This window comes from Aptenodytes forsteri, unplaced genomic scaffold (genome assembly GCF_000699145.1).
Source record: "Aptenodytes forsteri isolate BGI_AS27 unplaced genomic scaffold, ASM69914v1 Scaffold15, whole genome shotgun sequence".
NCBI classification, from domain to species: Eukaryota; Metazoa; Chordata; class Aves; order Sphenisciformes; family Spheniscidae; genus Aptenodytes; species Aptenodytes forsteri.
The window spans coordinates 24,856,076-24,876,010 of NW_008795129.1; the positions used below are offsets into that span (position 1 = coordinate 24,856,076).

The 19,935-nt window shown below is 37.8% G+C and overlaps 1 protein-coding gene across 1 annotated transcript in view; it reads left to right on the forward strand.

The window, feature by feature from the left end:
• DOCK1 (dedicator of cytokinesis 1) overlaps positions 1–19,935 on the forward strand; it is a 307,079-nt gene that overhangs the window by 168,657 nt on the left and 118,487 nt on the right. Inside the window, 2 exon segments of the mRNA XM_009278124.2 lie at positions 152–253; positions 6,977–7,071. Coding sequence (XP_009276399.1) covers positions 152–253; positions 6,977–7,071 — 197 coding nt within the window.

Sequence of the window (19,935 nt, forward strand, 5' to 3'; positions counted from 1 at the left end):
ACAGAATTTTGCATATCCGTTAATGAATTTAGATGATAGAATTATATCCGCTGTGTCACGTGGTGCTCTCTAGCAATATTACATTTTGATAGCAAGTATTATGTTGCCCTGTCTTAAATAATTGATTTGTTTGTACTTTTGTTTTTGATAGGGGAGTTTTGTTGCATGCATGACTGCCATTTTAAGGCAAATGGAGGACTATCACTATGCTCATTTAATCAAGACTTTTGGAAAGATGAGGTCAGATGTTGTGGTAAGTTTAACATGTTTTATCTGTTCATAAGATAGTTTGGCTTGTGTTTGGTTTTTTCCTGTTACTGTTTGTTAAATACACTCGTGAAATGTAAACAAAATGTATTTGACATTACAGATTTAATATAAAAATAATTAATAAAGCACTATGACTTATACATTTTTCTGAATTTGCAAAGGACAAAATTAACCTTCCTGCCACACACAGGAATACAGCTCGTCTCTGGAGCTGTTCAATATTTTAAAAAGCAAGCACCAAGACAGTGGATTTAAGGCAATTAAAAGAAAGCATTAGGAAATAATAGTGCTGAGCCATTACTAAAAATCTGTTCTGTTTAAGGAGAGAAAGAAAAAAGAAAAAGCTTTCTTGAGGAAAGGAACTTTCAGTGTTAAATCTTCCAGATGTCCTGATTTCATTTGTTTAAATAGCTTTTACTTACAGATCCACTCACTTTAAATTTTATACAAAACATTTTAACCTTAAAGATGCCCTTAGTTGTTAAATAAGCAGTAATAATTGAAGTTTGTCTTCTCAGAGTCATTCAGTAGCCTAACTAAGCCAACAACACAACTTAATTAGAGCATAACAGAAGAGAGTTTATAGCTAAGGAGATAACTCTAATGACCTGAAACTATCATTGCCATATGGCAAGTGCATGCTGCAAAGTAGCTACCAAACTTGTTGGCTGAGATCCATCAATTAGCGGATGACCTGAAACCTGATCAGCTGTATTACATTACCCACTCTGGTACTGGGAGTTCTGTCAGGTGTATTAGGCAGCTTTTGCCTGTATTTTAATCTTCAGGGTGGCCTTTATTTACGTTCCCTTCTTCCTTCCAAACCCAACGTAACAAAACCCAGGGTCTTTTCTTTGTGTAATTTCTTTATGTTTGGACTTTCCCATTTTCCTTTATGTCTTTAATTTTTGTTCTTCTTACTTCTGCTTATATTCTGCAAGATTTGAGCTCTTTGCTTTGTGCCAGTTTTCAGATAAGGTGCTAGAGCCTCTGGCGCTCAGTCTATTTATACCTGATCTGGCATTACTGAAGTACAAAGCTGATGAGTCAAGAGGGGAAGACAAAGTCCAACTGCAAAGAACTGTAGATGGGCATCACAGTATTGAAAGAGTTGCTTCCCAGTTACTCTGCCTCGGGATTTCGGAGCACTTCCATGGATAGTTCTCTTCAGTTAGTTTTCCATTAATAACAAAACATTCCCAAGCTAAATGCGGCTAGGGGAGTGAAAATAACGTTTTTAACACACAGAAAAGACACATGAGTATTAACGTTAATCAAGCCAAATATTTCTGTACTTTTAAAGTGGTTCAAACCATTTGGCTCTAGAAAAGGCAAACTGATTATATGGTTTTACATGGAAAAAGATAAAAGCAGTTTGCTCTTAAAACATGTAATGAAAAAATGCAGAGAGAAAAATACTGGTTAGGAAATCTGTGATTATTCTAGTGGCAATAAAGGTGTTTATTTTCAAGTCTCGCTTTTTGGTCTAAATTGTCTGAAAGGTGGTTCTGTAGGTCAGAACTTGGTGAAAACAAGGGAGTAATTATGTATTTGAAATTTGGCATGTGGTCTATTTATAATTGCTTGTTTGATTTATATGCTATGCAGTACACTGGGATACATGAAGAATCACTTCTTTCTTTTGTCTTGACTCTCTTTATATTTGTCCCTTTCTGCATGTTCTTGGGTTGTATAGCTGGAATTGCTCTGGACATCATATTTTCCATCAGCATGTGTACTGTTTGACTACTTGTTTTCCACTGTTATGCCACTTGACTGTGGTTTGTATTAGCAGATAACACTAAGGTAAACTTGGTCAGTTGCTGTAATGCTTTTTATATCTTTAATTAAAATGCACCTTTTTAAGGTTTTAATATTGCTGTTGATTAAATTATAATGTATGTTAATGGGAAATAAAATACATAGTAACCTGGTAAAACATTAAATGGGTAATATGTTAATGATAGATAATGCTACCTTAAACTGACCTTAAAATATGAATAATATAAATGAAGGTGTGGAGGTATAATGCCAGTATATTTTTAATCCTGTGATAAAAGGAAACTACACTGAGTAAACTAATTTTTCTTTTTTTTAAAAAAACACAAATAAAACAGAGTCATCATTTAGGACAAAAGGATGAAGATACCAACCCAGTTTCTCTGTTTAAGAGAAAAACTGACATAGCCTTTTCAGTGAGAACCAAGTGGGAAGTTACTGTTCTCATAAGTATTTCTTCATAGATGAGATTTCATCATTAATTTGAAACCCCCATCTTGTTCAGTATTTTATGTTTCACCATAAGAAATGATGTCCCGTGAAGTGCTCTCAGGAGCATTGCCTCCTTTACTGTTATCGGTGCTGCAGTTCAAGTTTGCCCATGTTCCTTCTTAGGGCTTTTGCTTTCTATCTTCAGTGGTGGGGTGCTCCTGAACTATACTGTATGTGTATATTCCTTGGTACTGTATGGTTTGGGTGGGAAAAAAGCCCTTCTCTACTTCTTTGTTTAACTTTTCATGCTTTTTCCATTTATTTTTAATCTGACAATTTTTTGAGCCCGTGCTCTTTGACTCACCCCTTAGAGCTTAGATCCAGAAGTGTTTTCATTCAAATCCAACGTCCCTAACATATGGAGGTGATACCTGCATCTCCTATTACAGGGTTTTCAGTTTAATCACAAAGGCATAAAGAAGCAGCGATTTAAAAGTGAAACTAGATTAATTCAAACAGAAATGAATAGGTTTTTCTTGAAAAAAATTTAAAAGAAAAAGGGAGAACTTAAGTGAAGCTGTGGTTGCTTCTTCACCATTGGAGACCCTTAAATCTTTCTTCAGTGTGTGCTCTTGCTCAACCAGAAGTTATAAGCCTGGTGCTGCAACTGCTAGAGGAAACTTTATGGCCTGTGTTATGTAGGTGTCAGTTTTAGTTTATTATAATGGTCTTATTTGGCCTCAAAAATCTTAGAAAAGATGAGGTGGAATGCAATAAAACCAGTCTTGTATCTCTCTGCAGAATATATTGTTTAGGTTCATTAAGGTATTTCTGTTCAAAGAGCAATTTCTTACTGCCAAGCCTACTATAATCCAGAGATTAAACATCATCCGAGATCAGTGAGGTTATTTCTGGGACTAACTGATCTATCTCTCCTTTTTACTTGGTAAAATTTATATTCAGTTAAGACGTATGTGGTATTAGTTGACCAAAAAAAAAAAAAAGTTAATGTTTTGCCGTGTGGAGTGTCTCAGAAGTATTCCTCCCTAAAGGCATTCAAGACAACGTCCTGGAGTCAGTGAAGTATGTAGAAAGACAAACTCCATCAGATGTTTTAGATTACAATTTTCTGCACCTCCATTTTCTTCTTCCTCTTTAATATTTTGCACTCCTAGACTTTGGCTTTCAATGTGAGTATGGGCATTGGTGAGTATTGTACATCCTTTCATGACAAGCTTTGACTAACTGTTGATGTGAGCGGGTGATTATATGGCTTAAGCAGACTCCTCTTTGTGGAATGTGACGTGAGAGTCGCGGGGGATGCCTCGTGGTGGTGGGACCCCGCAGAGGCAGCCCAACCCAGAGCCATCCACGGTGGTGGAGAGTGGACTTTCCAGAGACAGCCTCAGTAGTGGAGCTCAGCGGAGGTTAAGCTGTTGTCCTGAAAAGTTGTAGCTGAGTGTATTTGATGTCTGCTATGCCTCAGGACTCAGCAAAGCTGAAATTTTCATCAACTTGGCCTAAAGCTTTTTCATATTGAGTTCCTACATGTTTTAGCTAGTTATTTTTATTAAGCTTGAGAATTTATTGAAGAACCTTTTTGAAATCCAGGTTGTGAAAAATATAAATAGTGATACAGGTGTATTGGGGTGTGATGCTCAGCAGTCCAGGAGATATGGAATTGTCTAAGCCTCCTCAGTCACAATCTACCCAGTTACAGGGCTGATCTTGCTCTGTTTTCTTTCTGTAATTGGATGGGAATTGTGAAGGGGTCCCATCTATTGTGAATTTTGCTTCCTTGGGATATTAAATAGGATTTGTATTTGTAGTCGGAGAGAGATCAGGAGTTGCAGCCCTTGCTCCTTTATTACAGGTTTTTATCATTTTTTAATGTTCAGAACAATTTGTTCTGCTTCTAGGTATGCTGAAAATAAGCAGACTTTACAGCAGCACAGCATGAACTGATAGCTCCCCTTCCACTCCCACCCTCCCCCAAAAAAGCTGGGTTTTGCTGGTAATATGAGGTTAATTCATATAGAATCATAGAATCATTCAGGTTGGAAAAGACCTTTAAGATCATCAAGTCCAACTGTAAACCATTTGCTTTTCTATAAGAAAGATAAAATGGAAAAGAGAGCAATATTACGAATACATAAAATACAGGTAAGCATCGGAAGCTTTTTAGTTGATCAATATTAGATTAGTTGTTACAGAACATTATTTAAAGTGCCTGTGTGAAAGTAGGACTATTAAAATGTAAATATCAGTAGATTAAAACGAAGAGCTGAATCAGCAAAGTAGGTCAAATCATACGTGGCACAACCTCCGGGGTCAGTAACAAATACGAGTCATCAACAAAGTGTATGAAAATTCATCCACCGTCACATGCAGCTTGATCAGCAAAGTGTGCAGAGGTTCAACAGCTGAAACCAGTGACAAATAAAGTGTAAGGTAGAGTTTGCTACAAGAAATCAGGAAAGTATACATCTGTATTCATAAAATATTAAGGGAAAAAAAAAGCCCAGTGAGCTCAAATCTGCCCTCTTGGATAGGTGATGACCCTTCCCATGGTGCCACTTCCACTAACATTTCAATTATTCAGCTGTGAAGCAGCATCAGTAAGAAAATCACCCGATACCTGCAGCTGTAAAAAAAGCACACGCTCAAATGAAGTACTGTGCAATGCTTGGGCAGCAAAAGATGCAACATGATTATTAGAAATTATGTAACTCTTTCACCAAAATACATGAAAAATGAGCAGTAAAGTATGCAGTTTGATCTCTTAAATGAAGACACATTTTACTGAGCTAGTGGAGTGTGTGTCTGGGATGAATTTTGCCTTATGCAACAGTAACATCTCATTAACCATGAGCAGTTCCAAATTTTATCTCAGTCCTGTTAATGTCAAAACATCTTTACTGATGTTGTGTTGTTGGGAGTGATTTTGTTAAAACAACAGAGGAGTTATTTTACGAGTATTATACATTTTTTTGGGTTAAAATGTGTCTTTTGTGGCTGCTGATGCTCTGTTGGCCCTCTTTGGCTTGGGTGTCTCCTTGGTACCAGGAGCTGAGATGCAAAGCATCCCAAAGTAACCCTTGTGCTGTGCACACAGCGGAGATGAGTAGCCTGAAAATTCACAGTTTCGTGATCTCGATGTTGTGTCCTCAGGATTTCTGCAGCTCCCTGCTTCCTGCCAACTGTGAATTTCTGAGCCAGGAAAAACATCTTAACAGAACAACGAATCAAAAGATAAAATGCAATGAAGAGGCTGGCTCTCACACATGAAGAAATACTTATGAGAGCAGTAACTTCATATTTGTTTCTCACTGAAAAGGTTACAGAAAAACCAGCCTTAGTTAAAAGTCCAGTGAATGTAACATTTTGGGGGTTTTTGGTAGGCATTTGACATTTTAAAGATAGACGAGATAAATACCATTACTGAGAAGCTGTAGCAAAGGAAAAGTATTCTAACCTTGGAATAAAAGTTCATTTTTGTCTCTGTGTGAAGTGGATCAAGGACTTTTTGCATTAAGTTCTTTTTTCGCCCTTTATCTTTCTCCAAGCATTTGATACTGCTCAAATTGTTAGATAGCAATTATAGATTCCCAAATTGTAGAAGATGATTTACATTGTAAAGTACATGAGGGTTCTGTTCCAAAGAGACGTTTGTTTATATCTGTGTAGAAATAAATTGGTTTATGCTACTAAATTAACTTTGTTCTGGGTCAGGTTTTCACTGGCAGAAGCAATTACTGTTACTCCCTTTAGGGAGAGAGTCTCTCCTAGTTTCAGGATGGCCAAACCATTGCTGTCATCTACCCCAAGTCGGGGGTAATGTGCACCACCACGCTTGCCTGAATCCGGTTTTGAGCTAGAGCATATATTTTTTAGTAAATAGATAATCTTGATTTCAGGCAAGAGAAAATTTCAGGATGGTATTCACAAAGGGAGGGAAAACTCATCAACTGACTCCAAGGAGTTTTTTTAGTGTAATCGTAAGATTAAAATGAACATCTTTGTTTTTTTCTCTTCCCATGTACCAGTATGCTTTTAACGACTTTCCAACATAACACCAGGCATGTGTTGCAGCGTGTACGCTGCGATACACTCTGCACAAGAAGGGACTGTGAGACTTTTTCTATGGTATAGAAAAGAAATTATTTTTTTCAGCAGAAACTGCCTTTGGATAACTGGCAACCCAGTGCTTGTTCCTGAGTAATACCATTTACGTATTGTTTACGGGTTGTTTACGATGTGAGATTACTATTGTTACCATTTCTGAAAAGTTTAAACAGAATTATTGTAGGATTTATGTACATCATATATAAATATGCTTTAGTAGAATTTATGTATGTTGTATATGAATAATGGCTTTTTTATGAAGCAGAACAGTAAGAAACCTTTTGAATCTAGTCATTAATAACTGACACTACTACTTGCATTTTTTTGATCTAGAAGAGCGATCTTTTCCAAATATTTTCTCTTATTTTAGGATTTTCTGATGGAAACATTCATCATGTTCAAGAATCTCATTGGGAAGAATGTCTATCCCTTCGACTGGGTTATAATGAACATGATGCAGAATAAGTAAGTATAGAGGAAAAAGCACTGTAGCTTTCCGAGATGGCTGTTTCATGTTTGATCTGAAACAACAGTGTTGCTTGGAAACAGTAAAACACAATGCGGCAGCTAGGGTGTGGGTTTTTTTTCCTTCTCTGATGCAAATAATTCTTTAAAAATTGGCTTTGGAGATTGCAGGGCAGTGTTTTAGTGGCCTGTTTTGGGGCTCTTGGAGTCCTCGACAAATTAACGGTGGCGTCCTTCAGAGAACGAAAATTTTGGAACAAACTGCAGATGCAGTAGGGATCTATACATGTCTTACAATAATTACATGTATTCCTCTGGGGATAAATGATGTTTTGCATATTACCTCAAAAACTAGTGGTTATCATACGCTGACATGGTGTTGTATGTTCTGAATATTTTCAGTGGTATTAACAAGAAAGAATTGAAAGGGCATTTTAAATCCAGATTCCATCAGCTCAGTAATGAAGAAACAGGCTGCAAATGTTTCTAATCCCCTTTTTTTTTTCTCAATGATTGCAGCATTGTCATTATTTAGCATGCGTTTGTGCAATATTTTATGTTTGTGACATTTACTAAGTGTGTCAAATGCCTTTATGTGTACTGTGATGAAAGTGTAAGGAAAAAACATTATATTTACTAGTCGCCTGGAGAAATGTCTTCTGTGCTTACTGGTAGCTACCATGGCTATAAAGTTGTCAGTTTTAACTTATATAAAATCCTGAACCACAGTTCCTACTCTCATTATAAAAATGCACCACAACTTTAATCTTGGCTTCTGAAGTCTCCTTAACAGCCTAATAAAATCCATTCTTAATAAATACGAGTTAGGAGATTCAGCCATCTTTTGAGTTATACCCAGTGGTGATGGATGCACACTTCTGCGTGGCTGTAGTTTGCAAAGCATCTGCTGTTTTAAATGAAGAGCCCTTTGAGGTTAGCTGATGAGGAAGACCTAAAGCCCCTTGGGTTTCTTTTTTTTTTTTTTTTCAATTTTGAAAGTGGTTTTGCTTCAAGAACTCCAACTGTCTCGAGAGTCGTGTTGCAGGTGCTTTGGAAATCCTCACAGCGTATGTTACCTGGCATCCTTTTGAACAGGAGAACACCTCTGTGCTTTGCTTAATTTTTTAAGAGATTGAAATATGATTGGGAAAGTCTGGTTTTGGACGCTATCAACGCCAGTTAACCAGTCACATGGTAATTACAGTGGTTTGAAAAATATTGCGATGACTCTTCCCCCAGATGTAAAGAAGATGGGTATTCCTTATATTATCTTCACAATATTGCCAGATGACCTCTCACTGTTCATTTGGGTGGAGATTTGACCTCAATTTTTGTTTTTGACTGTGGAATTATGGTCATAGAAATGTAAGAGCAAAAGTGTAGAAAAAGCCTTTCCCTCCCCACTGTTTTTTCTTTAAAGCACAAAGGTATTCTTACTAGGCAGTTCCTCACTCTGAAAATTTGGAGTAATACAAAGTGTGATGCAGAGGTCCGTAGTTATGGTAGGGGCTTTGATTTTCTGATCCTTAAAAATAGTCTTGTCGTTTTCCCATGCTGAACATTAAGTCCTGAAGAAGCAGAAACAGGATGTGTTGTTAAGATCTTTGATTCCTACTGAATAACCTCAGTACCCATAGAATATTTGAGTAGTATTTAAAGTTAAAAACATTTTTCAAGTCTTTCTGGTGTTGATGAATATCTGCAGAAGTGCTAAAGAGAGTTGCTCATCTCTAATTTGCAAGTTCATTTTCATTACACCAGCTCGTTTGTAAATGCTTCTGAATTGATTTGAGTGCTTTTCATTTTTCCTGTTGAAGCTAATGTGGTTTCCAAAAACAGAAAGCTGCATTGTAAAATACCTTTTTGTCCATCCGGTCCATTTATTTTCACTCCTATAAACTTTTATTGAAGAAAACTAGGAAAATTTTAAGAACAAATTCTATCTTTTAAAGCTACCATGTCCTCTCACTAGAAGTAGCTCAGAGCATGCCATTTTGTGTCACTCTTGCAAAGTACTTCTTTCTGCAGATCAAGTATTTCTGTGCCATAAGCCAAATTAAGTGAGCTAATTTTTAACTGTATCCAGACTGTTTGCAAGTTCATTTGTTTCCCTGCATGAAATATATCTGGTAGTGTGAAACAAAGGGGGGGAAAAAAAAAACCTAGCTGGAAGTTAGACCTCTAAGCTCCCTCTGTGTGCAGCAGTGAGACCTCCCAAAGCGCTGGTGGTACCGCTGTTGTAAGGGAGGTGGGACCAGTCTGTTAGGAGGTATCTCTTCACCTTCATAGCAGAGACAGCCCAGGCAGCTCCTCTCCATGCAGTGGTTTGCTTCCAGAGAGTTAACAGTGGATTAAAATATTCTGGCTGAGATAGAGTTGTAGCTACGGGGGAAGAGGGGAAAGGGAAAAACGCATGTGAAAGACTGTGTTACAGGGAATATTTGCAAATACATGCTTAGTTAAAATTTAGTACTACACTTCTTTCAACCTTACTTTACTAGTAGGGTTCCTATATACATAAATATATGCACACTCGTTAGTAGTCACAGAAATTACTCTTGTTCTGTATACTTTGCACACCTGTTTTTGGCACAGTGCATCAAAACTTCAGGGTACTCTCTCTTTCCTATCCCTGCAATATGCTGTGCCATGCACAGGATTACTTCCCATGCTCAGCGTGCCTTTATTTCAGTAACACAGATAGTCATGCTGTGTTACCACCTATCATGCTGAAATGAACACAAAAATCTTCATACCTAATGAGATAATTGTTACTTTTTTGTTCTTAGTTGTGCCACTTAATACTCTATTTACTGACTTCTCTAATTTAATTAAAAACAGAGTCTATTGTTTTAGCAAAGTTAATTAAGAGTCCAAGGTTTTGAATGTCACTGGTTTCATGTAATCCTTTGGTTTGCCACCAATATGTTCAAGGCAGCATTGGTTTGCTGATTGCTGATCAGACGTGGCAAGACATGGTAGTCGTAGTGTAGGTTCATCAGGTGCTGTTCAATGTAAGCTGTCAGAGAGGGTGAAAGAAAATTCAAACAGATGCTATGGCTTTTCATTTCTCTGTCAAATTTCGGTCCAAATCAGCTGCTGTTTCACAGTAAACAACAATACCCAAGCAGCAGAGATGGAAAAAAACATTGATGACAGGATGACAGAGATGAATAATAGACCATAGCGCGTTACGATTGAAACAGGTACTTCTAGGAGAAGAGCAAGAGACACTGTTTAAACCAAAAAGCTGAATGCCTAAAAGGCCAATACCTACCGCACAGTACTTTTAGGGGTGGTTGATTGAAAAGAATATCCAAATAGTATTTAACAATCAAGTCTTCATCCAGATATTGTCTTGAAATGGCCATTGCTTTTGGGTAAATCTAAAGAAGAGAGAAGACAGAGCGGCAGAAAGAGAGGAAACGGTCCTCAGATACATAAAATTTTGCAGCAGAGCAGATGGGAATAGCCTTTGCATAGCCACGTTGAATTGCATAAGAAGTATTGGTCATAAACTGTAGCAAGAAACATTCAAGTTCGAGGCTGGGGGAAATAGTCTAGCAGCGAGCGCTGCAGTGTATTGCTTGGGGCGTTGTGAAGTCTCCAGCAGTAGAGGTGTTTAAAAACAGTTTGACAAACATCTGTTAAGATGCTGGCTGTAATTTAGGGAAAAGGGGAATAGAAGAAATGATCTCTAGAGAGTCATCTGAGCCCTGTCACTCTGTACTGGATGGTGGATGCTGGGCTCAGACTTGGAGGTTTGCTTCGCAATGGCAGGTAGCAGCATGTCTGTAGGGTCTGCAGTATCAGTTTGGTAAAGGGTGAGAGAGAGAGAGAGAGACCCGCTGCCGTGCTCAGCCACCCAGGGGGTCCGTGCAGGGAATCCCCTGCCTTTTGCTGTTTCACCACCTCCCTGCATGGTGTTTCAGTGGGTATCGGTCGCTCAGTGCTATTTCTCTGTGTTGGATTACGTTAGGATTGTGTCTAGTTTAAATTTATGTAGCTTTTCATCTGTTGGGTTTTCTTTTTCAATGGGAATTTTTCAGCCAGGTAAACTCCTGGCAAGTGGTTACTAAATGTATTCATGATCATGGTTCCTCAAAATAAGGATGATCTAAGACAACTTTTAAGAGAAAATGCTACTTGTAGTTTTAAATGTTGCTGTTGGAAATTGCTAATAATTCTGTTTAAGATACTTGGGCACCTTTAAATTACATCTGCCCTAAGGTTTATTTGTGTACATATTTTCAGGAAGAGTTCTATTAAGGTAAAGGCGTAATATCACTGGATTAAAAGGAAGTGTTTTTATCAGCTGTGTTGACAGCTACTGCGACAGCCGCTTTGTAGCAATCCACCAGATGCGTGATAATGAAATTTAGGCCTGATCTTCAGCCACCGTGGTATTTCTGTCACGCAGGTCTCTGTGATAAACTTCGATAGCTGTATTTAATAGTTGCAAGGTGTCAGGAGGTTTTCCTGTGTTTCAGGATAGGGATAAGGAGAGATTTGGAGGCAGAGTCTTCACTCAAGGCATCTCCTGCAGGAAAATGCACTTGAGGAGTTCTAACTGTAAAAGTAGTTTTTAAAAAAAGCAGGGATTTTGTATTATTTACATTTTTTCCTTCTAGATCATGTTTAGAAATTGTTCAGAAATGTTTTAGAAATTGTTTTTGACTTTTGTCATAAGCTGACAAGCTAAACTTAGGTTCCTCTTAAACACATAACTCAGAACATGAAAACAGTTCCTCTCTACATTTTTGTAAATGAAAATAATTTAGTCTTTGGTCTTACTTTTGGCATTTGAGATAATCAGTTCCTTTGGTAGATCTTATGATATATTAATTTGTAGCTACTACTTTCATCTGCAGCTGTTCCAGTGGAAGCTGAGTTGCCTATGAAAAATTAATTTGATGTTTTCTGTTCTATTTTTTTGTCTAATGTCCACATTTACATAAAATACCTGGTTATTTTGCCTTTTGAAGTCAGAGAAAAAGGGATGAGATGCTTCTCAGTGACAATGAGGTTTCTTGTGCCTACATATTTTTTTCCAGAGGAAATATATCTTGCCTTGCGGAGGGAATCTGGTGGATGTTACCTGCTCCCCACTAGTGCTGCATTGGCTTTGCGGGTGGATGGAGGTGTGTTTCCTCCTGAAAACCCAGTCCAGAATCTTAATGAATTTTCCTGTGTTAAAAACAAAAAAAAAAATCTTGCAAAGAGGAGGAAGAAGGATCAAGGAGATCCGTCTGGTAAACATGTACCTTTTTACTGTTGCTGGAGTGGCTTGTAGATGTTTATTTTTGGAGCTTCCAGGGGAATGTAGGCTGTTCTGCTCCATGGTTGTCATAGCAGTACCTGTCAGATCTATACTGTGCTTTCAGAATTAACTTCAGCTATGTATGTGACTATCTATCAATAGTGTGCAAACACTGAAGTGGTTATGAACTGAAGCGAGTTTTGCGTAACTGTGAACCTGAAAATGTAGTACAGGCTTCAGTTGCCTGAGAGTTATTCTTACTAACAAGTAACCCAAAGCCAAAATAAAATTGGGTTTTAGATTATTGAAATTTTGCTTAATTGCAGTATTCTGCTAGGCTTTATACAGGCATATAGAGACAAAAACATTAATGTTTTTAATAAATGTATGAAAATAGGCTCTTTGCACTTACATAATTGACCAGTCAAGTTGCATCTGTCAAATTAGGTGCAAGTGCAAAAGCTCTTATTTAAAATCCATCCCAAGCTACTGATGGATGGAGGTGTAGTTTTCACAACAGGGGAAAATAGTCCAGAAGGATGACAAAGATTCTGGATAGAAAACTACAGAAAATGCAGGAACACAACGCAGTTTTACAGACTATTGAGTAATATCAGACATATGGGGTGGGGGGAGGAAACGCAAAAAAACTTTGAAATCATTGCTTAATTTTCCAAAACCGCTGCATATGTACAATGTTCAAGTCTGCATTAATACCATGTTCAAAGAGATTATTAGTAGACATGACTTGAAAGCTTGCACTTATAACTGGGGCACTGATCATTAAAATATTTACTCAATATGTGTTGTTATGGAATATGGTAACTGTTTTACATTTTCAAATAGGATATTGTGACAAAGAAAGCGTTTGAAATGCAGTTATATTTTTGAGAGGAGAAGGGATACGTTGTTTCAAGAAGAATCTAAACAGTAGGAAAAGCTTTGATTAGAAGGAATTGGTGCTACTTTTCCTGACTATTAATACATTTACTATAGGACTCTGTGCTTACTTATTTAGAAAGTTTAAGAGTCCAGACATGCAACAAAAAAATTTTATATAGGGATGGAATGAAGTAAGACTTAAAATGGGAGCAATATTGATTTTCTTTAGTGCCAAATATTTCTTTGTGTAGAAAAACCTCCCACTATTTACCATGTGTAGATTGAGGATAAAAATTTTCAAAGTGTGTAACTTTCTTAGGAGCCAGTTTTCAAAATTAACTCAGGTGTCCAAAAGTTTGGTCTTAATCTTTAAATAAAATAGATGAATGCACATCGATAAATTATATAAAGATACAGTTTCTGTACACGGAGAGAATTTTTTTGCTGTCCATAAAACCTGGTTGCATAATATACTGACCTTTTCAATAAAGACCTTGCAGGATTTTTGGTTTAGTATTGTACCTGTCAAATTAACTGGACCTGGGAGTAAAATGAATGTACTTGGCTATGTTTAAAATAATACACAGGTTTTTTTCTTACTCAAAAGGCTGAGATTCCTTGAAGGAATATGCTTCAGTGGGTGCTCTTTTCCCTTGATGGTTTCCATAGCGGGAGGAAAGGAAGCATCCCCCATAGCAGGTTATTTTATCCCAGCCATTATGAGTTAGAAATGTTGTGCCTGGCATAGGTGGTATATTGATAACGGTACTGTCGTGAGAACTGATGAACAGTTGGGGTTTTGGCCATCCACTGGATTTAATGGATCTGTTTTTCTCCTTTATTTCTGTAATCTGTGATCACTTACGCTAGAGAAGTTGAGTAGCAGCCTTTGCGCCAGTGAAGCTGCCAATGTTGCCGATGTATGGGTGAGATGTTGCAGCCCCCTCCCAGCCCCCCCCCCAAAACATCTGCTGCTTCTCTGAGTACTCCCCCATGTATTTGTATCATGATTAATCTCTTCTGGGGTCTAGAGGTGGAATAATGATTTCCAGTACTAAAATAGTTACCTTTTTAATCATTATTATATAGTATAAATTATGGGTTTCATATGTTTGAAGATGTATGTTTGTTTTTTGGTGAAGGCATCCTGCAGTGAGGAAGGTGGGCTTGGGCTGGGTGACTGTGTGGAGCATCCGCTGTGACTCCACTTGTTCTGTCTTTTATTGTTATGCTTCCCTTGACAAACCTATTCTTCTGTCCCTAAAGCGTGGATGGGATTTGCTCTCCTCCTGGGAATGTAGATCTCTGTACCATGCCATCTCTGTAAAATCAGGTGAAGGCTGTTGCAGGTGTATTTCATCCTAAAGCACAAGGGAGATGGTGCGTTTAATTTTGCTGGGGAAAGAATGATCATTATTCAGTACTCACTTCAAAAATATCACCGTGGAGCATTAGACTAATATGCACATGTTCATTGCTCAGTAGTAGTTAACATCTTCTCAAAATATTTCTGATATATTCTGTGACACTTCAACCTTTTATTTGCCACAAGAAAATTACAGTGACTTTAAAGAAGAGAATTACGTGTTAGGGAACATCTCTTCCTGAACTAGAAAGAAACACGTAGGGATACAATAATTCCAACTGCTGGTGTTCTTGGGTTCAAGTTTTATATATGAAAGGGAAAAAAGTGAACTAAGGTTTTTTAGAGATTTTTTTCTTCTTTTCTTCTGTTACAAAGCCTTGCTATTTTTGGCTCCTTGCAAAGTTTTAAGTAGCAAGGCAGTCCTAAGGTTTAGATCTGGCAATATTGCTGTTCATTAACTGGTTGTCCTCCTTTGAGGAGGACACCTCTTTTGAGGTGGCAGATTTAATTCCTTCAAGACATTTTGAATGCTACGTGTATCTTATGAAGCTTGAGAACTGTAAAGAGATGTGTGAATTTAGAATAATACTTCGTCCCACGGACTTCCCATGTTACTGCTGTGGTTTTTACATACAGGGTATTTCATGGGGCTTCACTGGTAGGGGTAGCTACTAAACCAAGAGTTTGCCCTGCTGGTCATCTTCCTTGATATATTTTACCAACTCTTAAATATGTGTTCTGCAAACAGGTAATGAGCAATTGAGAGGCACCTCACAGTCTGTTGTCTTCAGAAGCGGCTCAGAAATGTGATGCTTTAAAAGAAAAATAGGGCATACGAGCTCTATGCAACCGAGCGAAAGTAGCAGCTTGGCTCAATGGTTACAGTAAGCAAAAGCAAGACAACATTGCAAATAGCTTTTTCTTCCTCAGTTTCTGGAATCATCATCCACAGTATGCTGTGGATGTCTGGTTTCTTTTGTTTTTAACAAGATACTAATAAAGCCAACTCATTATTTTGGATACTTGAACTTTTTTTCCCCAACTTCCATATATACAGTGTTAAGAACTCCTGGGTTTAATATATTGTTTTGAAAGAAAGCTACAAGAGGTTATTAGACTATCTGTCATGATAATTCTCTGGTAAGAGTCTAATTAACATCTGAAGAAGCATTGCCAAATTAATTTCAAATGGAAAAGAATGATTTGGATATTATTTTCCTGCCTAGAATCTAAACTTGGGTTGACATTAAAATGCTTTGTGATGATTGTACTCATGAGCATATTATACCAACCAATATATTTATCAGTTTAATTTTTATGATTTTTTTTGGTTATCAAATGGTGCAGTTCAAGAAGAATTCAATATATTCTGCACTGAATAGTGGATAATAATATGGTGTTACATATTTTTGTTTGTGTGCTTTGTGCTTTAATTTTTTCAGGAGTAGCAGAAACCCTTAGCAGATTACAGTTAATCAGATACTTTAGTGGAAGAGTTCCTTTCATTTAAAATTTTCTGATTCTAAATTTTCTAATTATAACTGAAAAAACCCTAACTGTAATTTTAAATTTTATTTTGTAATTCTAATGTTCTTTTTCTCTTTTGCTGTCTGAACTTACTCAAAAGACCTTGGTTTGTAGATATTCAAAGTTTAGCTGTATATAAGGCTGAGGGAGGTCAGATCACGAACATTTGAATTCACATTATTGTACCAGTGTGGGTGTTTGGGATGAAGCTGTATATGAATATTTGCTTTCTTATTTCATGAAGCCTTTGGGACCACGCGCCTTACAGCTTTATTCTGCTTTGCCTGGCTCCTCGCATTCAGTTTTGGTGCCAGATCACTCTCTCTCCCTGCAGCGTCAAATTTCGTGAGACTGCCCAGAAGAGTGATTGCTCTCTAGGTTCCTACAGGAAAAATTAATTATCAATCACAAATGTGACAAAAACCAAGACTGAGAAAATGATAATGGTGTCCTTTGGTGGTGGGAGTCCAAAGACCATTTAAGAGCATCCCAGTTCTCCCTCCTCCCGTGGGGCTGACGCAGGGCAGTCCAGGGCTGGCAGAGGATCACTTCTGCAAGAGTGTGCCACTCTGACGGGAGCAGGGTTGAAGCCGGACGGCATCCAGTCCTCTCCTCCCAATTCATTACACTGGCTGTCAGCCAAAAAGAGTGGAGCCCTTCCCCGTATGTGTTGTCCTTGTTCTCCCTTTGAGCGACAGAAGGACCGCATGCCCTGATGCAGAGTCTGTCCCTGAGACCTCCCTGTGCTGTGCCATTGAGTGAGACTTCTGATGGTCCTGTGTTTAAATACAGCTTCAAATTATCTTCCTGCTGGTAGTAGGGGAAAAGGTACTACCATACAGCATACAGCAGATGGCCTTGTGATGTGAGCACCATATACACAAGGACACCTAAACCCACCTGAATGCGCTCTTCCAGTTATTAATTGAAATTCCGGTGACCTGACAGGCAGCCTGTACTCTGGGGCAACTGCCTGGATCGATCCATTCTGCATATTTAAACAACGGCATGAAGCACTGTCCGCATCACATATCCAAATATGAAATTGCTTTTTTTGGCACAAAATGTATGGCATGAACAAGAATGTGTGAATACTTGTTTCTTATAAAAGCAGCAGCATGAAGTGGGTAATTAAATGAAGCTGAAGGTGTTAAATCAAAAAGCATGTTAGCAGGACTCCATTTTTACTAAGAGTAAAAGCTAATATCATGTGATGTCTATTTTTAACATGGAAGGTGTAGCAATTTTCACTTAAAATAATTATTTTTCCGTGTCAGCTTCATTTAAGTTAATACTATTGCACATTTAAAAATATCTAATGAGTGAAGTATGTGCTGCTTTTTCACACTTGAGTTTTATTAATCTTTTCCTCTTCCAGTATTTTAAAAAACCCAATATTTCAGTCTTTAGAAGTAACAAAAAATGTATATTTGTGTATTATAAATGGAAGTTCAGGCTTAAATGCTTCTCTTGGCTGTTACTCTGAAATGAAGATTTCTGTAGTTAGTTTTGAAACCGGATTGTAAATTCTGTGGCTTTGACCATCAGTTAGTGACTTTGTTATTTTCAGCACCTGGAGGTGGGAGAGAAAATGGCCTTTTGGCTGATCAGTCGTATTTTAGAAAGCGTTTTATTTACTTTTCCAGTAAAAGCAATTGCTCTGCTCTGTAGTCAATTGCTCTGCACTGTAGTTCTCCTATTTTCTTTAAATAATAATAATAATAATAATAAAAAGTATCCAAACCACAGAAATTCATGCCCCTTTTTTTCTTCCAAACAAGCAAAACCCCAAGCCTGTTGATTTTCAGGTAAGTGGGAGGTTTTGCTCTCCCAAGGGATTCCCATAGGAAACGGGGGTGGCGGCCCTGCCACACACAGGGGCATGTGGAGGCCAGAGCGGAGGTGGGCTGCAGTTGCCACTGCACAGAGCAAAGCTGCCAGCAGCAGTATCAGAGAAAATCCTTTGCACTTTCTTCCTGCCGAGATAGGAATTTCTTCTGAGAGAAAGTTATAATATTGCAAAGGAAAATAGAGTTGAGTACGTGGTCCTCTCCTTATGTGTTAACAAACATCACAGGAAATACTGTAGTGTGTTGATTCCTGTCGATTTACTTTCCATACTCAAATCATTATCCATAACATTTCCAGGTTATTCTTTCTGACTGCCTTCTGTCAATCACCTTTTTGTGATACAGTAATAAAAAATACTGGGAAATAGAAAAAGCTCCATTACCAATCTCAAGAGCTATCACTCAAGAAATGCAAGAAAAAATTTTCTTGGTGGTGGTATGTGAAGTCAGGAGGCTTTAAGCCTGAGGGATGAGAGAGACAAAAAATCTGCAGGCTTTTGGAGAGGTTTATCCTTCACATACTGAGCCACTGAGGCTAGCTGTGTAGGTCCAGGTGTAAAGAATACATCAGGTTATAAGACTTTGAGAATTATTAAAGGTTGTTCATGATTTTTTCCTTTTTTTTTTTGCCTGGGATATGACTTTTAGGACTGACACAGCATACAGAGCTGTATCCTTTTACTCTCTGCCCTTTCAAAAATCTCATATGATTTATTTTGCTGGGATTTGGTGAAGAATGACAACTGGATAACACATAAAGAAATCTTACACAGCCTTCTGGGCTGAGTTGTTTTTTCTTTTGGAAATACCAGTTCCTGTTTAAGTATGGCAAGCTGAAAAAGCTTTCCCTGAAGTGGAAGGGGTAATGTTTTGAGCCACTTTCCTTTGGTCCAGACAAGCCCATGGACAAGGAAGGGCGAAACTGTGATGTCAGGAAGCTTCTTGTATTGCTGTGCATTGAGAAAGTCTTTCATTGTGTTTAGCCAAACTATACCATATCTCTTCTTGCTTGCAGGCTGTTGTGTTTCAGAAGACAGCTTGTCAGAACGGACCAGCCCTTGTGACTCCCAAGTCTCATGCCCAAATCTTAATTTCCCATTTTCTTGTCTTGTAGAGCCAAAAGAGTTGCTTTGTAGGTGGTGTCCAGAAGTGCCTGTTGGTATCCAGCCTGGGTCCACACTGTGCTGCTGCTGGCATGGGGATAGCTCCAGCCTCCAACACATTTAACACCATTTCAATTGTATTTCCTTCTCATGCCAATATTAGCCCATTTTAAGGAGAAAGGAGTTGTACAAGAACAAAAATAATATCAGAATAGTGACGGTAATTTTACTGCATCATTTCAAATGCTGGTTCTTCTACTGCAACATTTTTCTGCTGTGAATTTGTGGCATATTAAATGAACGTGGTAGGAGGAGTAGCTTGATTAAATAGAGGTATTGTATGTATTATAAAATAGTACTTCACTGTTTATGTATGATTTTTTTTAATAATTCACAAGAATAGTGACCAGCACAGTTATGAATTTAATATAATTTTGGTAAAATCTGCCTAAAGCCTTGTTTGCTTTTAACTTGTCAACACGTTCCTTTTCTGGGTTTTCATCTTTTTAAATGACTGACAATTATGTAGCACTTTGGCTTCTGAGAGCAGTAGCCTCGATGCGCAAAAAGCCAGTGAGGCCTTTTCTGGGGTTATTAAATTTTGGGATCAGAAGTATTTCATGAACAGATTCTAGACAACAAGATTTTACAGTTCAAGTATGAGAAAACACAGCCAGTGTGGTAATAACTAGAGTTTAAAAAAAAAAGAAAAAAAATATTCATGTTCTGACATAACAGATTGTATGATCATTTGTGATTATAGGACTAAAAGAGTTTAAAGTATATTTAGAGAGAAGAGAGGTACCAGATCATTGGCTATCACCAGTATGAAGGTTGTTGTGGTTTAACCTCAGTCGGCAACTGAGTCAACTGAGT